General features: G+C 42.0%; 2 protein-coding genes across 5 annotated transcripts in view; both read left to right on the forward strand.

Annotated features, from left to right (window-relative positions):
• The window catches only part of LOC124112462, a 180,872-nt gene that overhangs the window by 8,485 nt on the left and 151,014 nt on the right, over positions 1–21,373 (forward strand). The gene's annotated exons all lie outside the window — the stretch shown is intronic.
• Positions 3,755–21,373, forward strand: part of LOC124112481 (tripartite motif-containing protein 45-like) — a 34,225-nt gene continuing 16,606 nt past the window's right edge. Inside the window, exons 1-6 of one of the 3 annotated variants that reach the window (XM_048390764.1) lie at positions 3,755–3,776; positions 4,677–5,728; positions 5,948–6,006; positions 6,458–6,518; positions 6,694–6,762; positions 13,208–13,933. In XM_048390764.1, the coding sequence (XP_048246721.1) occupies positions 3,769–3,776; positions 4,677–5,728; positions 5,948–6,006; positions 6,458–6,518; positions 6,694–6,762; positions 13,208–13,866 (1,908 nt within the window). In that variant the 5' untranslated portion in view covers positions 3,755–3,768 and the 3' untranslated portion in view covers positions 13,867–13,933. Of the gene's footprint in view, positions 3,777–4,676; positions 5,729–5,947; positions 6,007–6,457; positions 6,519–6,693; positions 6,763–13,207; positions 13,934–21,373 lie in introns of those variants that run through there. The other 2 variants (XM_048390762.1, XM_048390763.1) reach the window with 2 other exon arrangements.

Below are 21,373 nucleotides of genomic sequence, written 5' to 3' on the forward strand. Positions count from 1 at the left end.
CAACCAGTCCATTATACAGAGGGTCTGTTCCACGCCAACACTCGCAGCAGCCAAGAAGTGAGTCTCAGCAGTAACTGTAAACTACGAACACGCTACAAACCAACTGACAGATATAACGAACTGTTTTTTTTGTTCCCGGGCATTTGCTGTATCTTATAACAAACTAAAATTCGAGTTCGATATAAACGTTGTTTTCTGTATTTTATCCGTACTTACTGTAATTATCTTACAAAGATAATATTAAACAGATATCAATGTTGCATAAATAATATCAATATGTGTCTATAGCCGCAGGGGCACGGTTGGCCAAGTCGTCTCAGGCGCCGCGATTTGCTGTGCAAAGTTGCGTCCCTTGGGTACCCCAGAAACCTATGATTGTGGGTTCGAATCCCGGTTCGCCCCGATTTTGTTTCTAGGTTTGTCAGCACCATACCCGTACTCGTAGGTTTCACCGAAGTGGAAATCGTTTGAGACCTGCATCATGATCACTTCGGGCTTTCCTCCAACATTAAGCTGACACGCCGTGATATAACTGGAATACTTTTAAAAGCGGCGTTGAACCTAACTCACTCACTCACTATAGCCGCAATCTTTTTGTAAAATCATCAAATCACCATCTGCTACAACAGTTAGTTAACAAAAGGACCGTAAAGATCCGGTGTAGAATAGGTCTTCAGCAATCGCATTAAAATCAGATCTATGTTCTCGCTGCAGCTAAACAAAGATCTGAGGACATCCCATTAAGGTTCACGTCGGAACGACTTTTCGCGAACTTTGACCAACCACTGAAATTACCAACAAGAAGTCGACATCAGTCAATTAGAAAGCAGCTTTCTCGAGCTTCACGGCACTCGTTTCAAATCGAAGATGATCTTTCTACAACGATTTCAACACTAAAAAATGGACGATGAACAATGATCAGAGGTTGATTTTGGTTCATTAGATGTGCACTGGATCGATAGTGACGGTCTTGATGCAATATAGTTGTTACTGGGTCAAGCAAATGAGACAACAACATCTGCAGTTCCCTTTAATTTAAAGAATAACCCGTGGATGACACGCCCACTGAGAGTGAAGGGAGATTCCCCAAACTTAGTGAAGAAACACTGGATGATATTGAGGCACAAATGAATTCAGCATCAACAATGCAAAACACGAAATGGGCTCTGAAGGGGTTCAGCGTTGAGCGTATCCGGCCAAAACGATGGCACCCGTCACAAACACATGCAAAGGCAAGTAAATTGTCACCTGAAAAAACACACGGGAACATATGGTACAAGTCAAAAAAGGAAATTGCATCTACCACCCAAAGCGAATTACAAAAGTTCCTGGTTTGTATGTACTCACTCACATAGTTAAACCAAAATCTGAAAAAAACATAAATCCAAGATGCCATCGCCTACTTTCTATGAAAACATGTAGTATCTTTCTGTGTACTGCTGTTTGACGATGTGAAATGAATATCTATTTGACTTCTGAGGGGCAAATAAACTACACCCAGCTTGTATGTTTTTTTGTAATTGAAAACTGAAAGTTGAAAGAACTGTTGTTAAATGTGATTACATGTATGTCTAATCATCACTCATTCCTGCAACAGGACCAATGAAGATCCGGGGTAGAATAGATCTTTAGCATCCATGCTTGCCGTAAAAGACGACTATGGTTGTCGTAAGGGGCGACTCCCGGGATGGGTGGTCAGGTTTTTCTGAATAGGTTGATAAATGTCATGGATCCCAAATGCATGGATCGATGCTCATGATGTCAATCACTTGGATGTCTGGCCAAGACTCGATTATTTACAGACCGCAGTCATAGAGCTGGAATATTGCTGAATGCGAGAAACAAACATTCCTGCAACAGTATGCAAAAGGTGATCTGTGGCTTGGTAATTTGTGTAATAATAAAATGGTTCAACGAAGACATGGGAAATTAATTTGCAGCCACATCACCCCTACAATGTTTAAATGTTGTAGGTTTATTTATTTTCAAAGATACGATGTGTAAGATATCCAACACCAGTAGAAATTTACGCGTCTTCTTTTTTTAATGTTTAATCCATCAAATGGCTGAAATACTGAGGCTTTTTGAAAATTTGCTATGTTACACATTAAAAGAGACATATACTGAGTCAAATAAAAAACTTCACATTTTTAAAAGTAATCCCATATGTGATATACAACGAACAATTGTATCAGAGAAGGTAATTTTTAATCATTAATATCCAAAGAAGGATATTAATTATCGGTGGTAACCATAATTTGTTCCAAGCACCTACGGTATTCGGTAATAACATCAACAGTTTAAATCATTAGTCAGTAGTTCAATAGCGTGTATGGCCACCATGTGCGTTGACAACTGCCACACAATGCCTCCGCATGGACCTTGTGATGCTTGTGAACACATGATTGGGAAGACGACGCCATTGTTGCTGCAAAATGGTGCCAAGATCTTGCAAATTCTGTGGTTGGTTCTGGAGAGTGCGCAGACTTCTACCAAGAGCATCCCAGACGTGTTCGAAGGGATTAAGGTCGGGAGACCTTGACGGCCAGTCCATGACGTTGACTCCCGCATTCTGAAGGAAATTCCTTGTCAAAATTATTGTTTGGGGTCTGGCATTGTTGTGTTGGAAGATCAAACCCGGTCCATGTGCTGCCATAAAAGGCAGAAGTTCTGGTGCCAGTGCCTGGTCGCGGTAAGCAGCAGCCTTGAGGTTGCCACGGTTGACAAGAAGCCTGGAACGTGCATTGCCACAGAAAGCATCCAAAACCATGACCCTTCCGCCTCGAAATCTGTCAACTTCCTGTACACAACACTGGGCGTAACGTTCATGACGGCGCCTCCACACCCTCACCCTACCATCAGCATATCAAAGATTAAATCGGGGTTCATCACTGAAGACGACTTAATTCCAATTCCTCTGAGTCCATCGAAAGTGTCGCTGTGCCCACAATTGACGTTGACGTCTGTGTAATTGAGTCAGAATCGGCCCGCAGTATGGCCGTCGTGCTTGAAGGTGAGCAGTTCTCAGACGGTTTCGAACAGTTTGCGCACTCAGTCTACCCCTAAACAGTTCATTTCTGGTTGAGGTAGCCATTAAATATCGGTTACGGAGGTGACGTAAGACAATCTGACGATCCTCTGCATGTGACGTCACACGTGGTCGACCTGGTACCCGTTTGCTGTAGACGCGTCCGTCGACTACAACCCATCGTCCTTGCGACTTTAGCTACGGACCTTCCCGTCTGCAACATGCCGATGGCACATTCACGTTGCACATTTGAAAGGTGTGGCATGACAAATGGCCGTAAAGACTTTTGTTTTCTTGTGTTTTTCTTTTTTGGTTAATGACTGCTAACATGTATGGTTGAAAACACGTGCGGTATTATGGCCACGTGACCAGTTGCACGTGAAAAAACACTTTTGCCACTTTAGTGCTGTGCAAATGATTTTGATCGATTCACCTGCACAAAAACGGGTGTTATCTGAAGACAATACCTGGCCGTTACTGTTTAAATACACAATAAGGGCCCACAATGATAACTGATCAAAATGTTAAAACTTTAGGATTGTGAAGTTTTTAATTTGGTTCAGTATATATACTTCATTCTTCATGTATTTTATATTCATACCACAGAGGTATGCATGGTACATACATTGTTATTAAAATTGCCAACATAAACATCTATTAGTGCATGCATATGTGTAATAAGACAGCGTTTCCGCGTTATCTCCCGGAAGTGACGTTTGTGTCACAGTGACGGAAGTTAAATGTCCAGGTAGGTGTGTTGTGTCTCGCCTCTCACTTTGTCCCCCTACACACAGATAACTGTTCGATAATCAGGGTCACAAATTCCATGTATATGTCAAGATACTATCATGCTGCTGAAGGTGGTATCTATACCTCTATTCATACAGTGTATAGACGGGATATTAGTGTTGACTGACTGACACACATTACTACCCTCGGTTTACAATGAATGCAGTCGTTATTCATACAAGTCATGACCCACTTTAACTATTGTTATAGTGTGTATACATAAGCCCCGGTCGTGTCGAATAACCGTTGTCGCGCGGTGTGTACAGACATGTACCTCTTAACACTAGACTGCTATTGATTGTACTTGACATATCGTGAATGGAAACTCACACGTTGTTACTGTGATGGTTTTTGTGGTCGCTTTATGATCCTGAATGCAGAGTAAAGAAACTGGTTCTACTTTTCTTGAGTTCATGGAGTGTATATGGTGTATCTGAATGCACATGTGTAGTGAGGCTATGCATCATTGTCGTGTGCTGCAACCAGATATCGCCAAACAGTTATCTGGCCAGTGACAAAAATCCTAAATGATTTTGTTGATATTAGGTTCGTGAATTTGGCTTCAGGGAGATTATTTCAAGGAGCAATATCTTTTATTTGTTTGTTTGGTTGTTGTTGAACGCCGCACCGCAATATTCAGGCTATGTCACGGTTGTCTGTCCAAAATTAGAACAGACAATCCAGTGATTGACATCATGGCATGGTGCCAAATATGACAGGCTGACTATGAGAATGTGTGTGCATGTTTTGTATCATACTGAGCTGTGCCCCCATAGATAAGAACACAGTGGATTGATACGTGTCACTACGTTGATTGGAAACAGCTCTGAGTCCCTCATTTAAGTTTTCTGTCTTTCAGAATGGACGCCTTCCCAAAGTGTTCTGTCTGTCAGCAGCAGTTTACCCTGAAAGGTCCAGTCCCCTACTTACTGCCCTGTCTACACGCTGTGTGTGAGACGTGTGTGACATCTGCAGCTGGTGGTGTGATATCATGCTCTACATGTCAGAGGGAGGTCAACCTCACAGACACAGGCCTCCAGAAGGATGCAGCGAGACAGAAGGAAGTATTCCACGTGACAGTCAAACATCGCCCCACAGAGCTCCTCTGTACAAATGACGATGACGGGAACCAGGCTGTGTGTTGGTGTCAGGAGTGTGAGGAGTTCCTCTGCGAATACTGCCAGAACATGCACAGCAGCGTCAAACTTACCAGGAACCATGTACTTCAAAACTTCAGTGACATGGCACCGACTGCTTCGAACATTCCAGCCTTCTGCAGTATCCACAAACACCATCTCCTTTATCTGTTTGATAAAACCTGCAAGAAGTTAATCTGTGCCAAATGTAGGTTTGATGACCACGCAGACCATGAAGTTGTGGACCTGGATGTGGTTGCTGATACTGTAACAAAACAGTTGAACCATCATACGGATGAGCTATCGACGTTACAGGCTCGCCAGCAATCACACATGCAGAGCATCAGACAGGGAACCGAATCCACCGACAGAACACACAACTCTTTGAAAGATACTATTAGCCACACATTCCAATCTCTGAGATCACAACTTGACCAAAGAGAGAAGGAACTTCTGATCGATCTTGAAAGTCAGACGAAGGAGACCAAGGCAACTCTATATGCTCAACTCACCACCTGTGAAGAAGAATGGAAGACATGCACTGAGGCTTTAGACTACATCGCCAAAGTCCTCCTCTATGCCTCGTGGTCAGACCTCGTGGAACTGGAGAGTTATGTAGGGGACATAACTCGGAACTATCTAGAAACTGCTGCACCTCAAACACATGTCGTACCTACAGCTGCCTTCAACACCAACAGCTTGTCAACACTGAAATCAACCATATCAGTGTTTGGCGCCATTTTGCCTAGGGAAGTGGATGAGGAATCTGTAAAAGGTATACACATTGAACATCATTGTTGTTGTATTCATTCTTTGTATGGGTACAATGTTTGCAAGTTCTTGTGACATTCTATTTCGTTTACAGACCCTCTTTTTTCTTCATGTGTTTCTCTATCTAAGACTCATGCTTTGTTTCTGAAGATTTAATGTTCGTAGACTGCACATAACACGTTCCCGGTGTTAATCATCAGGAGTTATTCGTCTGTTGTTTCAGACAAGGATACTCAGACTGACGATGAATTTATGGCAGACTTGGAAATGAAACACAAAATGGTGAGTACAATCAGGAATATCATGAAATCTTGCTTGCACACTGACCAACAAACTGACCAACGAGGTTGATCCAAAGCAAATTTGCCTCAATCGTCATAACTATGTTTTGTCATATTGAGAGAAAGTGCATCAGACCATTTAACGCTTGTATTTTCGCAGGACCTGACAGAGCTGAAGACGAAAATTGCTTCAGATGAGAAACATATTGAAAGCCTCAAAACACTTACAGACAAGCTCAATGTCGAAATCAGAAGCTTTTTATTACCTAACATGTACACACCTTTAGACGTGTCAGCGTCTATCATTTTATTCAGATATGTTGTGTGAGAGTGTCATGAATTCTTGATATTGATTGCAACCGTTAATTATTGCGTGTCTTGGAAATCCTAGACCAATGAGATGCCATGACAGGCATGTGCTTTGTTATATAATACATATGCTATATTTTCAGTGCATTGAGGAGAAGGAAACCATAGAGAAGAGAGACTCAAAAACCATGGATGTTTTACTTGGTAAATTTGTATCACACTTCGTCTTTAAACCTCCCTTAATCACATAATCTCAGATACATTTGATAACTAAACATGCATCTCCATGTCCGAGAGTGGTAAACAGAGCAAAACCCACACACGAAGTCCCCCTGTCTCATCACACATGTATATGGTGATGTATATATTGATGTTACAGGTGTGGCCAGGGAATGCGGTGTTCATCTGCTGAAGTCAGACGTGGTAGACAGATCTATGGTGTTGAAGTGTGAGAACATTTACCATGTATCTCCTTCGATATAGGTTTTGATGTCCATCGTGTTCAAGTAATATAAAACGTCAACACGTATGGAACATTTAGTCACCCACTACGATTGAGGGGCATAGAGTAGCTAAGTCGATGATGCTTGGGCTAATGAAGGTCAGGCGCTGGCAGTCTTTGTGTGTCATTGGCTTGTTTTCCTGGCCCATGTTAATTACTTACAGGACACGTTGGTAACTGTGTTCAACATCAGTTATTATAGATTATGATCATTTGTATACTCGTATATGCACGGGGTCGGTGTACGGTTCTCTGTAGGAAGTGACAACATGGAGTCGATAGAAGGCTTGCAGTATATACACATTGATTTAGACAGGTAGATATATGTTTATACAAAAAAGCAGTGGGTGCCAGGGCAGCACAATCTGTTGGTGCCACGGATCGCCTAACCTACCCCTAGCTAGGCTTGGGGTGCGGCTATATTTCTTTGTCACAAGTCCAAATATTTCATATCCATGGTCAATTGGGATTTGCATATTTTAAGTAATTGCAATTAAGATAATAGACATATATATTTTATGGCTACAGGGTAATTCGCCTTTGTTTATGCAGACAAAGGTCGCTATAACAAATATTACCGACCATATCATCGTCTTGGAAATGTTTACCTTAAAGTGAACCAATGACAGTTCCCCCCGCCTATGGTATTACGAAAAATATTAGCCAGAGGGGTGAGTGAGTGTATTGTGATTAACGCCACTTTAAAAATCAATTCTGTTATACGATTTGGTAGCAGCTTAACATAGGTGAAAACCCCGAAGTAATGCAGGTCTTAGACCTTCAACCTTCTGATGAAGAACCCATGAGCTGACAAATGATATTCTGGGCTAATTTTGAAATCAAACCAAAGATCACACAATTCTGGCACGCCTCGTTATAACGAATAAGTTAGAAATAAAACAAAAATAATATATTCTAAAGTCCATTGCCTTGGTGACACAAAAGAGTGAATGCGCGAATTGGGTTGAACCCCTCTTTAAAAAGTATTTCCGTGATATACCGACATGTCAGCTTGTTTGAGAGGAACGGATAAAGTGATACAGGCATTAGGCAGTTGTCATGTATGAGGTGCTGACAAACATGATCAGGGAGAATCTTGGATTAAAATTCACGAGCATAGCTTTCTGAAATTCGTCAGCAAATTGGGGTGCCAGAGGCGACTTTTGCGACCAATGCCACGACTTGAAAGCCATTCTGTGGAATTAACTGCTTACAATTTACAAGATGGGGGGTGACAGTGGATTCAGTGGCTTCCAACAGTGTTTCCAACTGCAGCTGTAACTTATCGAGGAAATGAGCAGAAAAATACCGACTGAAATATTCCAGCAACATGACAGCGGTCTGTAAATATTCGAGATCGAGTCTGGATCAGACAATCCAGTTATTGATATTATGAGCATCGATCCACCACGCAATTGGGATACGATGACATGCATCAACTATGTCAGCGAGCTTGAGCACCCACTGTGAAGAGATGAGCGAGGAAAGAAGTGAGGTGGGTGAGGGAGGGTTGGGTGGTGACAGTTGTATCCAACAGTGTTTCTCACTGCAGCTGTAAGTTATCGAGGAAATGCGCAGAAAAATAAGACTGAAAGCATAATCACAGACCACGGACATTGGAGACACAAACTGCGAGCACCTTGGCCTCCCGACCGCCATCTCATACGACGTAATGGGGACCTTGAAGAGAAGAAAGACGATGCAATCACTGTAACGCCAGGCAGACATTTTACACCTTTGATGCACCATCGGGATGTTCTGTATATCATGCAATATCTGCGAAGTTCGTTCTACTGAATATCTGAAACATTTTAACATAAGCCTCACAATAATACAAACCGAGCCAGTATGAAGTTGTCAGTGTTAATCGTGAGTACCATGTACAGGCAGGTACAGTGGGCTGTTTAACTGTTAAATGGGTCATGTTGTTATCATTGACACTGTTGTGTATCGTGATGTGCGTGTGTGAATAATTTCAACTACATCAATATTCTCGTGCCGATAAAGTCACTGTGTTACTGAGACCTGACAATATAGTCTCACAGACTTGGTTCTAAATAACCTATGTGTCGCTCACGTGTGAATACAAACGTGTGTTGTGATGTGTTATGCAGATTGTGGTCTAATGAAACTGCTATTGCAACACGTTGAACATTAGTGCTTGTGACCCTAGTCCCCCAATACGTGGATATCAAGGTTCACACATTAAGATTTAAGACACTGGAACTTCTGCATGTATGTCTTGTCATTGTTCTTGCATCCGCCTCCAAACCTGCCTATATCTCAACACTTTTATTATTACTTCCTTCGTTTGAACATTATAGACGGCGACTTGCGAAACGGACAATTTACAGGAGCTAATTTATTTCAAAGGCGAAAAGAGTTTGAAACATTGCATGTGGCATTATTACAAAACAATACCATTATGTATCGAGTGATTGAAATGAATGGATCCGACATAGGAATGACAAGGTGAAACATACCAATCAACAGAACATGTTGGCGGTGCATTGTAAGGGTACAAACAATCAAGAAAGGTGACATTGGTGTGTTGTCAAAAACATAAACGTTTGAGATAACTTGATCAATAATGAGTTATTCCCAACAACTGGTCAACCTGTCGTTTATGCTCGACAAGGTCCGAATCAATCTCCCAATGACAATTTGCAGGATTCTTGTCAATTAATCTTGTAGCGGCTGACGGTTTCCGTTGACGTCGGCGTACACGTCCCTGGATTATGCGTTATAGGGGATAGATCAGAACTCATGGCTGTTCATTGCAATCGTGTGATGTTATGCTGTTGGAGGTCGTCAGTTACGATACGTACACCGTGCGCACGAGCGTTATCGCCTTGAAAGGCAAGACGTGGACTAGCATGCAGCGAAAACGGAATTACTGTCGTCGCTAGCATGCTATCTCGGTAGTACTGTCCAGTGACCGTCTTACATGTATGGACAATATGCAGTGGCGTTCTGGCAGTCAAAGTGATCCTGCCCCATATCAGTACAGACCCACCGTCAAATCTAATGTTGCCTTACGTTGACGTTCGTCGACGTCTTTGCAGAGTGATTCGCGATTAACTGAGTTCCGCCCTCTAAACGTCATTGGTTTTGGGGTCCATCATTAACATTTTGTTTCTGTAGAAACCTGTTCCAGTGTCTGCAATTCACAGATAAAGACACATTGAAGAAATTGGCTACACCTACTTTTCCCTGAGTTCAACCAGCTTGAAACATGTCAATAACCCATCGAGGTTCATCACCTAAAGATGACACATTCCCAATCTTATCACAAATAATGCGTTAAAGCAAGAGTAGGGGCTTACATGTTACATGAGTGAGTGAGTGAGTGAGTGAGTTAAACGTCGCTTTTAACATTATTCCAGTTATATTGCAGCGTGTGAGCTTAATGTGGGAGGAACGCCCGAGGTGATGCAGGTCTCAGATGTGTACCACTTCGGTGAATCCCACGAGTACGGGTATGGTGCTGACCAAACTAGAAACATAATCGGTGTGAACAGGATCGAACCCACAATTATAGGTTTCTGGCGTGGTTTAGGTTTAGGGACGCAACTCTGCTCAGCAAATCGCGGTTTTTATCTGACGACCGTTTGTAACATTTCTCATCATCATGTACATTTTTGGAGAGCATAGACAGTGGCGATAGATATAGTTACAGTCATAGAAAACTGAAGCAAATAGGTATTGATTAGAAATATCCCACCATGAATGAGGTATTATTCAAAATACAAAATGCACTTTGTGCTAATGAGTAAAATATGTCTTAGGTCATGGTTGAGGTGAGGTGAAATTGGGTTTAACGTCGCGTCCAAGAATATAGCACTTGTGTGTGGCTGCTGGTACTAGTCCGGACTGATGCCGATTTATAGTGCCGGCTCACTGAGATACCATGCCGCAGTTTAACATTAATACCCCACTCAGACACAGTATATTGACTCCGAGCCAACGAGTCCTTGTTTTAGCCCTTTAATATCGAGCGCCAGACACGGAAACAACAAGTGTCATCTTTTAACGTGTTCGGTATGACGCGGCCGGGGATTGAAACCCGAACCTTCCATTCTCTGGGGGGACCCTCTACCACTAGACCCCGGAGGCAGTCATGGGTAAAATGTACATCAACATTTTCTTGCTTCAATAATGTGAGGGACATACATCTGTTGATTTTCTAATCCTGGCAGTCCTTTAGTTTAGATATTGCGTACAATCATACAATTGTGATTTGTTATGTCATGGAAAGAGTTGTGTCGCTTTTATGTAAACCTTTCTGTCATTTCTAACTGAACATACTATCTCACTGCTTGAAATATAACTTTTTCAATGTTCATAACCTGCATCGTGAAACTCTAGTAAAGAGCGTTATTGATTTGTATTTACAGGTTATATTTTGCTAATTGGGGTTTGCGTCCATTGACAAAATTATTAAAAACATTTCCTATTTCATAATAATCAATAAAATTATCCATACTTGTCACCGACCAGGTAGCGCCATTTTTCATGTTATTTCTGAAATATCCCCCGATCAAAGTTAACTGTGCAATAAACTTTGCAAATGGGCAAATGCACGTATTTCTGTACGTGGAAAAATAATCATTAACTTTCTGTTATAACGCGACAACAGGGAATCAAAACAGTGGAAAAAGAAATGTCCCGTCGACAAACTGTACCAGTTATCGGCATCATCTAAACAGCACGTGCCACGTGATAAAGCACACCGCTTCAGTTTTACAAATTACATTTTATATTTTCTCTGGTATCGCAAGCTGTTTTTATATTTGTTACAATTAATAAGAAATGCTTTTATCAATTTGTCGTCTGCAAACTGACGTAGACCAATGTGCTTTACACACTATGTACTATGGGTTTCGCGATATATACAGGGTTATTCACATTTGGAAAATAGCTCAAATAGGTTTTAGAATTGTTTTTGGGGGAAGAAATGACAGACAGAAAGTAAGCTATGACAGAACTGAAAGTGCATCATCGTGTTGTTGGATTTTTGTTTCCGCGTCAGTTAGTCACGTGACACCGCCCGCGTGTCTCTTCTATTGTATTTGAGCAAGGTGATTATACATGTATGGTATGTTTGGTTTTTTTAATATTTATTCACAGGAGTATTTTTTGTTTATCATTTGTAGATACATATTTATCTCTTCTAATGAAATCGAGCAAAGGTAAAACGAGATGCGATCACGTGTGCGTTGTAGCGAGGACTAAGCGATAATTGGTTTTCGTCGACAGCTGGTCACTGGTCAATTTTCACAGTAACATGCGTGTTCACAATTAGTTAACGCGAAAGTTCTCTTTCCACTCAGTAATTCTTTCTCTGTGGCACAATAGAAATCAACCTATATTTTGTCCACGCAATGACATAAGCTCATTTGATCTTAATTTCACAAAACCAAATGTATGTCGTGATGTTTTCGAAACCAATTTTCAGGAATCATTAGAATGAAATTGACAACAATTGTTCATCTGCTAGCATCTGCTTTTGAAACTGAGAGCAATTAAATATCACGCGCCTCGGCTGGAGCGGTGTCGACATGATTTGCTCGTTCTGGGCGGGCGGCTCGTCTATTTCGCACGTGCCGCACGACGTTTATTCTGACAGCAAAGCGCCAGGACATTTAAAAAAATATTTGTATGTTTACAATTAATTTAATTGCTGTTTGGTCTCAACATGTTTTCGTTTACAGAAGAACACTATAACATACTCCAAATAATATAATAGCAGAATGTTCCAGAAATATTTCAAACATGACTTGTTCACTACATTTAATATCGCTTATTGTTTATTGTGTTATTGACTGTTTGTGTCCTGTTCTGATAATGCTGCCCATCTCCTGTCGCCCATCGCCAAACCCCCAGCCCCATGTGCGTCCTCCAACGTGCAACACCATACTCCACCAACTACCGGATGACGTCACCAGGTCACGTGACACTGTGATCTCAACATCTTCATTTGAAGCTTCTTCCTCATTATACCGCGTTCACTCGTGTTTCTGTTAAACGACGGTGAACAACTGTGATCGCGAGTTTTCGCGCTCTGCGTGATTATTGGGCTCTGTGTATCCTTTTGTTTTAGTAATTCAGAATCTCCACTGCAAATATTTCAGTGATGAACCTCTTACACCAGACCTGTTACTAACTTATTTTACATTCAGGTTAAAAGATTACAGTATACATACACCAAAACGTGATACACAGTAGGTCTGATGCACATACTACTGCACTGTGATTATATTACATCATTTGTATGTCAGTACATTGTACTTAGCTGTGCATTCCTTGCAATTGGATATTTTAGTACAACTTTAATATCCCAATTTGTCTCATGTGTTATTCACTTGTAAACTACATTCATATGTTGTAGGTTTACATCTGAAGTATGACAAAGACAGAGTCAATCTCGACTACGTCCACATCAACACAGAAGGAGACCTGGTCAACAGGAAGTCGGGCACCAGACCTGCAGGGAAGGGGAGACTGAAGAAGTACTGGGGCGCATGTAGCACTGCCCCCCTCCCCAGGGCTGGCTGTCCCCAGTACTTGGAGATGGTAAACAGGGTCAGTCTGCACAAACCACTCACAGGGAAGGTCCTCATCCTGGAGGTGGGTGTATGCAGGGAGGAGCAGAGGGACGTGTCTCATTGTATAGGTAAACAATCCAGGTCCTGCAGCATGACCGTCTCCCGCTGTACTACACACGGTGGGATATGCAGGCAGACATGGAAGGAGGGGAAGCATGTGCTGTGTCTGCCTGACACTCTCCCCAACGCAGCAAGGACATTACGCACACTACATTACGGTGTTGTCTATGATGACGCCAGGAAGAAGATTGTCTTCATTGATGTGAAGGAGAAAAAAGTGATGTCGACGTTAGACAATGTCGACTCCAGTCAGCCACTGTGGCCGATGTTTGGGGTGTATAACCCAGATGACGTCACTGTCAGCATGACACTTGTAGTGGGCAGCGACATCAACATGACAGAGGAGAAGAAAGCAATGATTGTCAAGGCGCTGTCGTCATAGTGACAATGATTGTCAAGGGCTGTCGTGATGGTGACAATGATTGTCAAGGCGCTGTCATGATTTTAAAAATGATTGTCAAGGGCTGTCGTGATGGTGACAATGATTGTCGAGGCGTTTTCGTGATGGTGCCAATGATTGTCAAGGCGCTGTAGTGATGGTGCCAATGATTGTCAAGGTGCTGTCGTGAAGGTGACAATGATTGTCAAGTGATGTTGTGATGGTGACAATGATTGTCAAGGCGCTGTCGTGATGGTGACACTGATAGTCATGGCCCTGTCGTGATGGTGACAATGATTATCATGTGATGTTGTGATGGTGACACTGATAGTCATGGCCCTGTCGTGATGGTGACACTGATAGTCATGGCCCTGTCGTGATGGTGACAATGATTGTCAAGGCGCTGTTGTGATGGCGACAATGATTGTAAAGGCACTGTCGTGATGGTGACAATGATTTTCAAGGCGCTGTCGTGATGGTGACAATGATTGTCAAGGCGCTCTCGTGATGGTGACAATGATCGTGATATGAAATTACAGATTTGTTGTAGATCCTTACTGATCAGGAACAACTACATGACTCGAACATGTCTTCTCTGTGAAAGTAGGCTTTCATTTTCGTATGTACAAATATCACTCTGTAAACAGTGTAGTGTCTACACAACACAAAACCAGAAGTTTAACTTATGATCTCCTACACCTATCAACTATAACCCCCTGAACCTGTAATCTTGATGTGATATGTGTAAATGTATATAACATTTAGATAAAAGGTAAAACGTTTTTGTTTGTTTGTTCATTTGTTTGTTCGTTGTTTAACGCCGCACTCAACAATATTCCAGCTATATGATGGTGATCGCTAACTAATCGAGTCTGGACCAGACAATTCAGTGATTGGCGTCAAGACCATCCATCTACGCCATTGGGATACGATGGCATCAACCAAGTCAGCGAGCCTTATCATCCAATTCTATTTGTCCCCTCTTACAAGCATAGTCGCCTCTCACAACTTACACGTGTTGGTGAAGACCTATTCTTACTTTGTTCTTCATGGGTCACGTAAATCTATCATGGTACATGGTACGACACACAATTTAGATTCTTTAGATGTTTATCAAACAAAATAAAGTAAGTGACATTGCGATAACCTATTGTTTTGAAAATAATAATTTATTTGCCGGACGAAGGAGGGCAGTTTAAAAGAAGGAGGGCTTCTGCGAATGATTATTACCAGCGAAAATAGCGTTACCGTTATTATAGATAAAATAGATTTTGTTTTCAGATAAATATAAACATCAATATCGGTTTTGAAATATTTACTGCAATCAACAAACAACGAATGCCATTGAAGAACAAATCAGATGACGTCAAAGCTGACTACCTAACAACGGGAGTCAAGCAATATGAGGGCATTATCAAGTTATAATGGTCCACTCATTTTTGATAACATGCGGGTAGTTTAATGATAATTCTCTCCATTTTAGCTATAATGCTTGTCATCGTATCCCAATTGCGTAGATCGATGCTCATGATGTCAATCACTGAATTGTCCTGTCCAGATTTGAATATTTATAGACCGCTGTCATATAACTCGACAATTGCTGAATGTGTCGTTAAACAACAAACAAACAAAAAAATGCATGGGCGTGTGATGACATAGTTTGTAGCAATATGCCGGGTAACACCAGAAATGGACTTTACACATTGTCCCCATGCATGTGGACAATCGATGTGAACACTTTAACCGTTATAACCTGATTTTGTAATATTATTTCGCAATGTTCCTCAATAACATTTGTTTTGAATACCTGTACAGTTTCCGAATACGATTTCAAGGCAATAAGCTGGACTCATGTGGAGACGAAGGTTGAAATAACTCGAGCTCTTTGATATTTAGTAACATAATGTGAAACATAGTATATACCTTATGCATGTGCTGCCACTAACACTTACACCACCAACAACACCAATACCAACAACAGCAAGATCAACACCAACACCACAAACAACAACAACAACAACACCAACCCCAGCAACAAACACCACCGGCACGACCACCACCAACACCTCGACCACTAACACCCCCAACTACACCAATACCAACAACAGCAACATCAACACCAACACCACAAACAACAACAACAACAACAACACCAACCACAGCAACAAACACCACCGACACGACCACCAACAACACCAACACAACACCAACAACGACACCACCAACCCTTCCTCCGTGTGGAAGGAGGTGGAGAACACCTCACCCCTGGTGTACCTGCTGCGACTAAGAAGACCACGAGTTAACAACAGAAGACAACCACGACTTATGGAAGAGAAACTGTGTTAATATAAACAGCAGGATTATGACTGCCTTGATTCTTTGATGAGTTGATGGTATGCAGGGCGTATGAAAGAACCTTGGTCACGGTTGACCCACGGTTGGAGTCTTTTGATGTTGATGGCTTCTTGTGATTTTGAAGTCTTTGAGGTTGGTGGTGGGGGCTTTTGACTTTATCCCACTGGACGCTTTGGCTTGGGTTGTAATGGATATGGTTTGGTTATCGCCGTCTGACGTAACGTCCTTGGATTCCCCTACCGCAATAGACGTACATGTACATTCGTAGTTGCATCGTTATCGCTGTCTGACGTAACGTCGTCGGATTCCCCTTCCGAACAAGACGTACCTGTAGTTGCGTCGTTTAAGCTGTCTGACGTAACGTCGTCGGATTCCCCTTCCGAACAAGACGTCCATGTAGTTGCGTCGTTATCGCAGTCTGACGTAACATCGTCGGATTCCCCTTCCGAACAAGACGTACCTGTAGTTGCGTCGTTTAAGCTGTCTGACGTAACGTCCTCGGATTCCCCTGTTGATGAAATACTTACGTTTCCCAGAGGTGGTGAGGAGAAATAGCACGCGTGCGTGCGTGCGACCGTCTTATTTCTTATAAAGCACATTGGATTCCAATCTCGGGTTATCACAGAATGTTGTGGTGTTCACAGTACCTCGACATCGGAGAGAAGCGTTCGTAAAATAGCACGACTACAATTTAACCGAGAATGCTGTGTTGATATGGGATCTTGGACTGCTGGTGCTCTCCTTATGGCGTGTGTGCTGAGATATAGGAAAAATTATCGAAAAAAATCAGATCAGGCGCTATAACAACCGTATGACGCGGAACCTCGTTTTCAATCGGTTATCGGCTTAACACGTGGTTTTCGGACATTGGTCGAATCTTGTCATCTCGGTATTGGCGTCTCTGGTGAGACATGACCATCGATCTTACATACCTTGGTTTGGAGTGACTTTGGATAGTTCATGGACGCGCTTCTAACCTATTGTTTCGAGACCGTTTCAATACGAGAGAGAGAGAGAGAGATCAAATCGTCCTGTATGTCGTCGGTATAAATCTCATCGTCGGCTAGTCGTACAAAGCAACTACATTGAATCGGGTGGTCACAGGCTCATGATCAGTGACTTGCCGACGAGACGGGATGTTACTGATGAAGCAAGACACTGGGTTGTCTGGCCCTGACTCAAATATTTACAGACCGCAGTGATATAGCTGACATATGGCTGAGTGCAGCGCGTAAATACAAACAAACACACATACATATCATCATCATCATCGTCATCATCATCATCATCATCATCATCATCATCTCCTCAATGTTATAAGAGGGAAATCAATAGAGGACAGTTGTCTTGTCTTGTCAGATCTAGAACGTGTTACTCTTATCAAGTGAGTGGAGCAGCCACAAGTTAATCTCTTAACTTTGCAGATAAGATAAACATTGTGTTTGACTAGAAAATTAAAAATGTTCCGCTTATCATGTTTTTGTGGACTGAATGTCGTTCGGGCATGAAGCGCTATTTCTACATGTTATTTTACTCGAGTGAAAAATCGATTATATATACTCTTAAAAAAAGAAACGCTAAGCCAGTTTTGTGTGAGGTAGGAAAATACATTTACACGAGCAACCGAACGGGTGTTGAGCCAAAATGTTTTGGGGAGAACACTTGGTGATTGTAGTCATCTCAGTTATCGGTACATAGGAAAAGTCCAAGCTGAAGGTCCGTTGGAATCTATAGCGGCCTGACATCTCCTGCCCATGGAAGAGATGAGTATGCGAATCACATCCTGGAAAATGGTAGCGCACTCGGCCTGCAACGCAAAAGTCAACAGCTGCAACCTGGTTGACGTCGGCGTAGCAGTCTGTCCAATTCATCCCACAGGTGCTCAATCGGGTTCAAAATCGGGGACCTGGAGGGCTAGGGAGAACATCAACGTTGTTGTTGTGTAGACAGGCTCTTGTGATCCGTGCTGTATGCAGTCAAGCGTTGTCCTGCTGGAATACACCGTTGCCGTTGGCTGCAATTGGGAGGACGTGTGGTAGGAGAATTTCGTTAATGTATCGTTGAGCCGTAAGATTGCCCTAGATATCAACCAACCCTGTCCTGCCATTATGAGAGATAGCCGCCCACATCATAAGGCTACCCCTACCAAACTGGTCCACTTCCTGTACGCAGTTTCCGGCGTAACGTTCTCCACGACGTCTGTAAACCCGTACTCTTTCATTCCCTCGACGGTGGAGAAATATTGATCTCGATGTTGTCGACTCAATATGACGCGTCAAACAGGACGTCTTGCTCGTAGACCTGCTGCTCTTAAACGGTTTCGTACGGTCTGGTCGGAGATTCTGCGCAGTCCGGGGATTTGGGATGCGGTTGAGGTGGCTGTGGTCGTGCTTTCACGTAGATTACACAGTCAAATGTAGCGATCTTGTGCGGGGGTGGTTACTCTTGGTCGTCCCGGCCTTGGCCGATCACGTCTTGACCCCTGCTGTTGAAACTGATCCAGTAGCCTTGTGATGGTGCTGGGTGCTACATTGAAAACGCTGGATACAGCTGATCGGGATTCCCCTGCCTGCAAGCTGCCTATGACGCTGTTTCTTTGCACTTCTGTTCATCTTGGCGTGTTGTTGAACTGTCACTGTTCGATTGACGCAGATGCCAGGCAATCAAAAACCCTTCACTTTACTACCGTTCATAGTGTTGCTGCACGTGTAGTACGTGCAACTCCATGGCCCTTTTGTTAATGTAATGGGTGCGTTTTTTCCCGAATCGTACGTGTTACCCGACTAATGGTTTTCATGTCCTTGTTGTGATCATTTTGATCCGGGAAATTTGTCACTGACACTATAACACATTAAACCACTTCGTTTTGCACCTCTTGGTCCGCTAATTTTGCTTTTATTGCCAAAACAATTTTTTTATCGCGTTTCTTCTTTTGAAGATAATATTTTGGGATGCCTAGAGTATTTCATCACTAAATGCAATATCAACGTCAGCATATAACGAATATACCGCTTAGGTTATGTTTCAGTCTGACCATCTACTCACCAAGTTTTGATCCATGAAGATCCGGGTTGAAATAGATCAGCAACCCATGTTTGCCGCAAAAGTTGACTATGCTTGTCGTAAGAGGCGGCTAACGGGATCGGGTGATCAGGTTGGCTGACTTGGTTGATGCATGTCATGGTATCCCAATTGCGTGGATCGATGCCTATGGTGTCAATCACTGGATTGTCTGGTCCGAACTCGATATTTTACAGACGGGTTTATTTCGGTTATATCAGCACAGGGTGAAATAAAGTGGTCCTTGCCGTATGTCACGTTAGATATAAACACAAACACGTATAAGGTGCAGACAAACCGAGACTAATAATCAGAGATTCGAACTCACGATATAGACACCCTGGCGACACTGACGAATGCAACACTTTGAAAGCATTTGAGAATAACTCGAATACTCACTCACACACTCACAGCGACATTTGAACATGTTAGTTGCCTCTTTACCAAAACGACACATTGAGAAAAAACAACTGAAGTCAACTCTGTCTTCATTTATATATGTAATGGTGAGGTGAGGTGAAATGGAGTTTAACGTCGCGTCCAAGATTATTGCACTTATATGGCGACTATATATATTGGTACATGAGAAGCTTTATCAATCGACATACACACCAATAAATATAAGCGACAAAAACACAGAGTGAGTGAGTGAGTGAGTGAGAGAGATTTACGCCGCCTTTAGCAATATTCTAGCAATATCACGGCAGGGGACACCAATAACACGGCGGGCTTTACATATTGTACCCATGTCGGGAATCGAACTCGGGTCTTCGGCGTGACGAGCAAACGCTTTAACCACTAGACTACCCGACCGCCCCCCATGACCTTGATCAAACATCTTCTGAGCAAGAGTCGCATGACGCTCCTTGAAGTCGTGGCAGCAAGAACATGCTCGATTGTACTTCAAAACTTATGAAATGTAAACGTTATCTATCGTTGATATCCTGTGTCTTGCGGAGAGTGTCTTGTCACTGTGAAGCTTTATGCATTGATCTGAATATGAAACAGATGAAGTGGCCTCACTGGTCTCCTTAATTTCTAGTCTAGGTGGGTAAATCAGTGGAAGAAATCGTTCATTTGAACGATATCAGATCATCGATATACCTGAAGCTTAAAGGGGCATTGATCTGAAGCAACTCCCCAGGACTGGTTGTTGCCTCTGTTATTGTTTTTACCCCGTAAATATCCGGATGATATAGCGTCTTTGATTAATGTCAATGTACCTTATAGTTTGTTGCATAATGTTCATGCTTTTACCAAGTCTTTTGTTCATTTATTCCATAATCTAGAACTTCTTTATATAGTTCTCAGATATAAACCAAATTTGTATGAAATCGAATGGACGTTTTCAATCTGGAACACATTTTCCTCATTTAGTGACAGAAAGTTTAATTAACGAAACAAGGAGAATATGGATGATCCTTGATATAACTTCTACTGCTTCCTTAACTATTAGATCCAACATTTCTACATGACGAACTTAGGTGACACTGGCAATTCTACATAATATATAGACTAAATAACATAGTAGAATTACAATTTGTAAAACTATACATGTATATTCATGTTAGATGCAACAGATCTATAGAAGTGTTTCTTGAAAATAACCATGTTACGAACCTTGTAGAGGGTGGGTGTGGTACCATCAAGTTCTTTTTTAATATTCAAGCAACATCACGGAAAGAAATCCGAGAATGAACTTCATATGCTGTGTCCTTGTGAGGTATGGAATGGGGGTCTTCCCATGTCCTATGAATACTTTAATCACTAGGTACCCGATCACCTTTTTGTACATACATGTATTTCAACAGGATAAAAGTACATTATAAATTATGTCCAAAGCTGTAGTATATATTAGTTCTGAGCCGGTAAACCAGAGATAAATGTATTTCAATTCATTTTAACAAGGGTACTGAACTCACTGAACAAAAATAGAGAAATTGTCAAACTTCGTTTGTGTGTAAAACACGCATCATTAAATCTAATTGTTTTATCTTCAGATGTCACTATTTTCATACAAGCTTTATTTTCGTAACTATGCATTTATTTATTATATATCAAAAGTATATAACAAAGGGAATCGATAATGTACGCT

The sequence above is a fragment of the Haliotis rufescens genome, unplaced genomic scaffold (genome assembly GCF_023055435.1).
Source record: "Haliotis rufescens isolate VD_foot unplaced genomic scaffold, xgHalRufe1.0.p SCAF_9, whole genome shotgun sequence".
Taxonomy (NCBI): domain Eukaryota; kingdom Metazoa; phylum Mollusca; class Gastropoda; order Lepetellida; family Haliotidae; genus Haliotis; species Haliotis rufescens.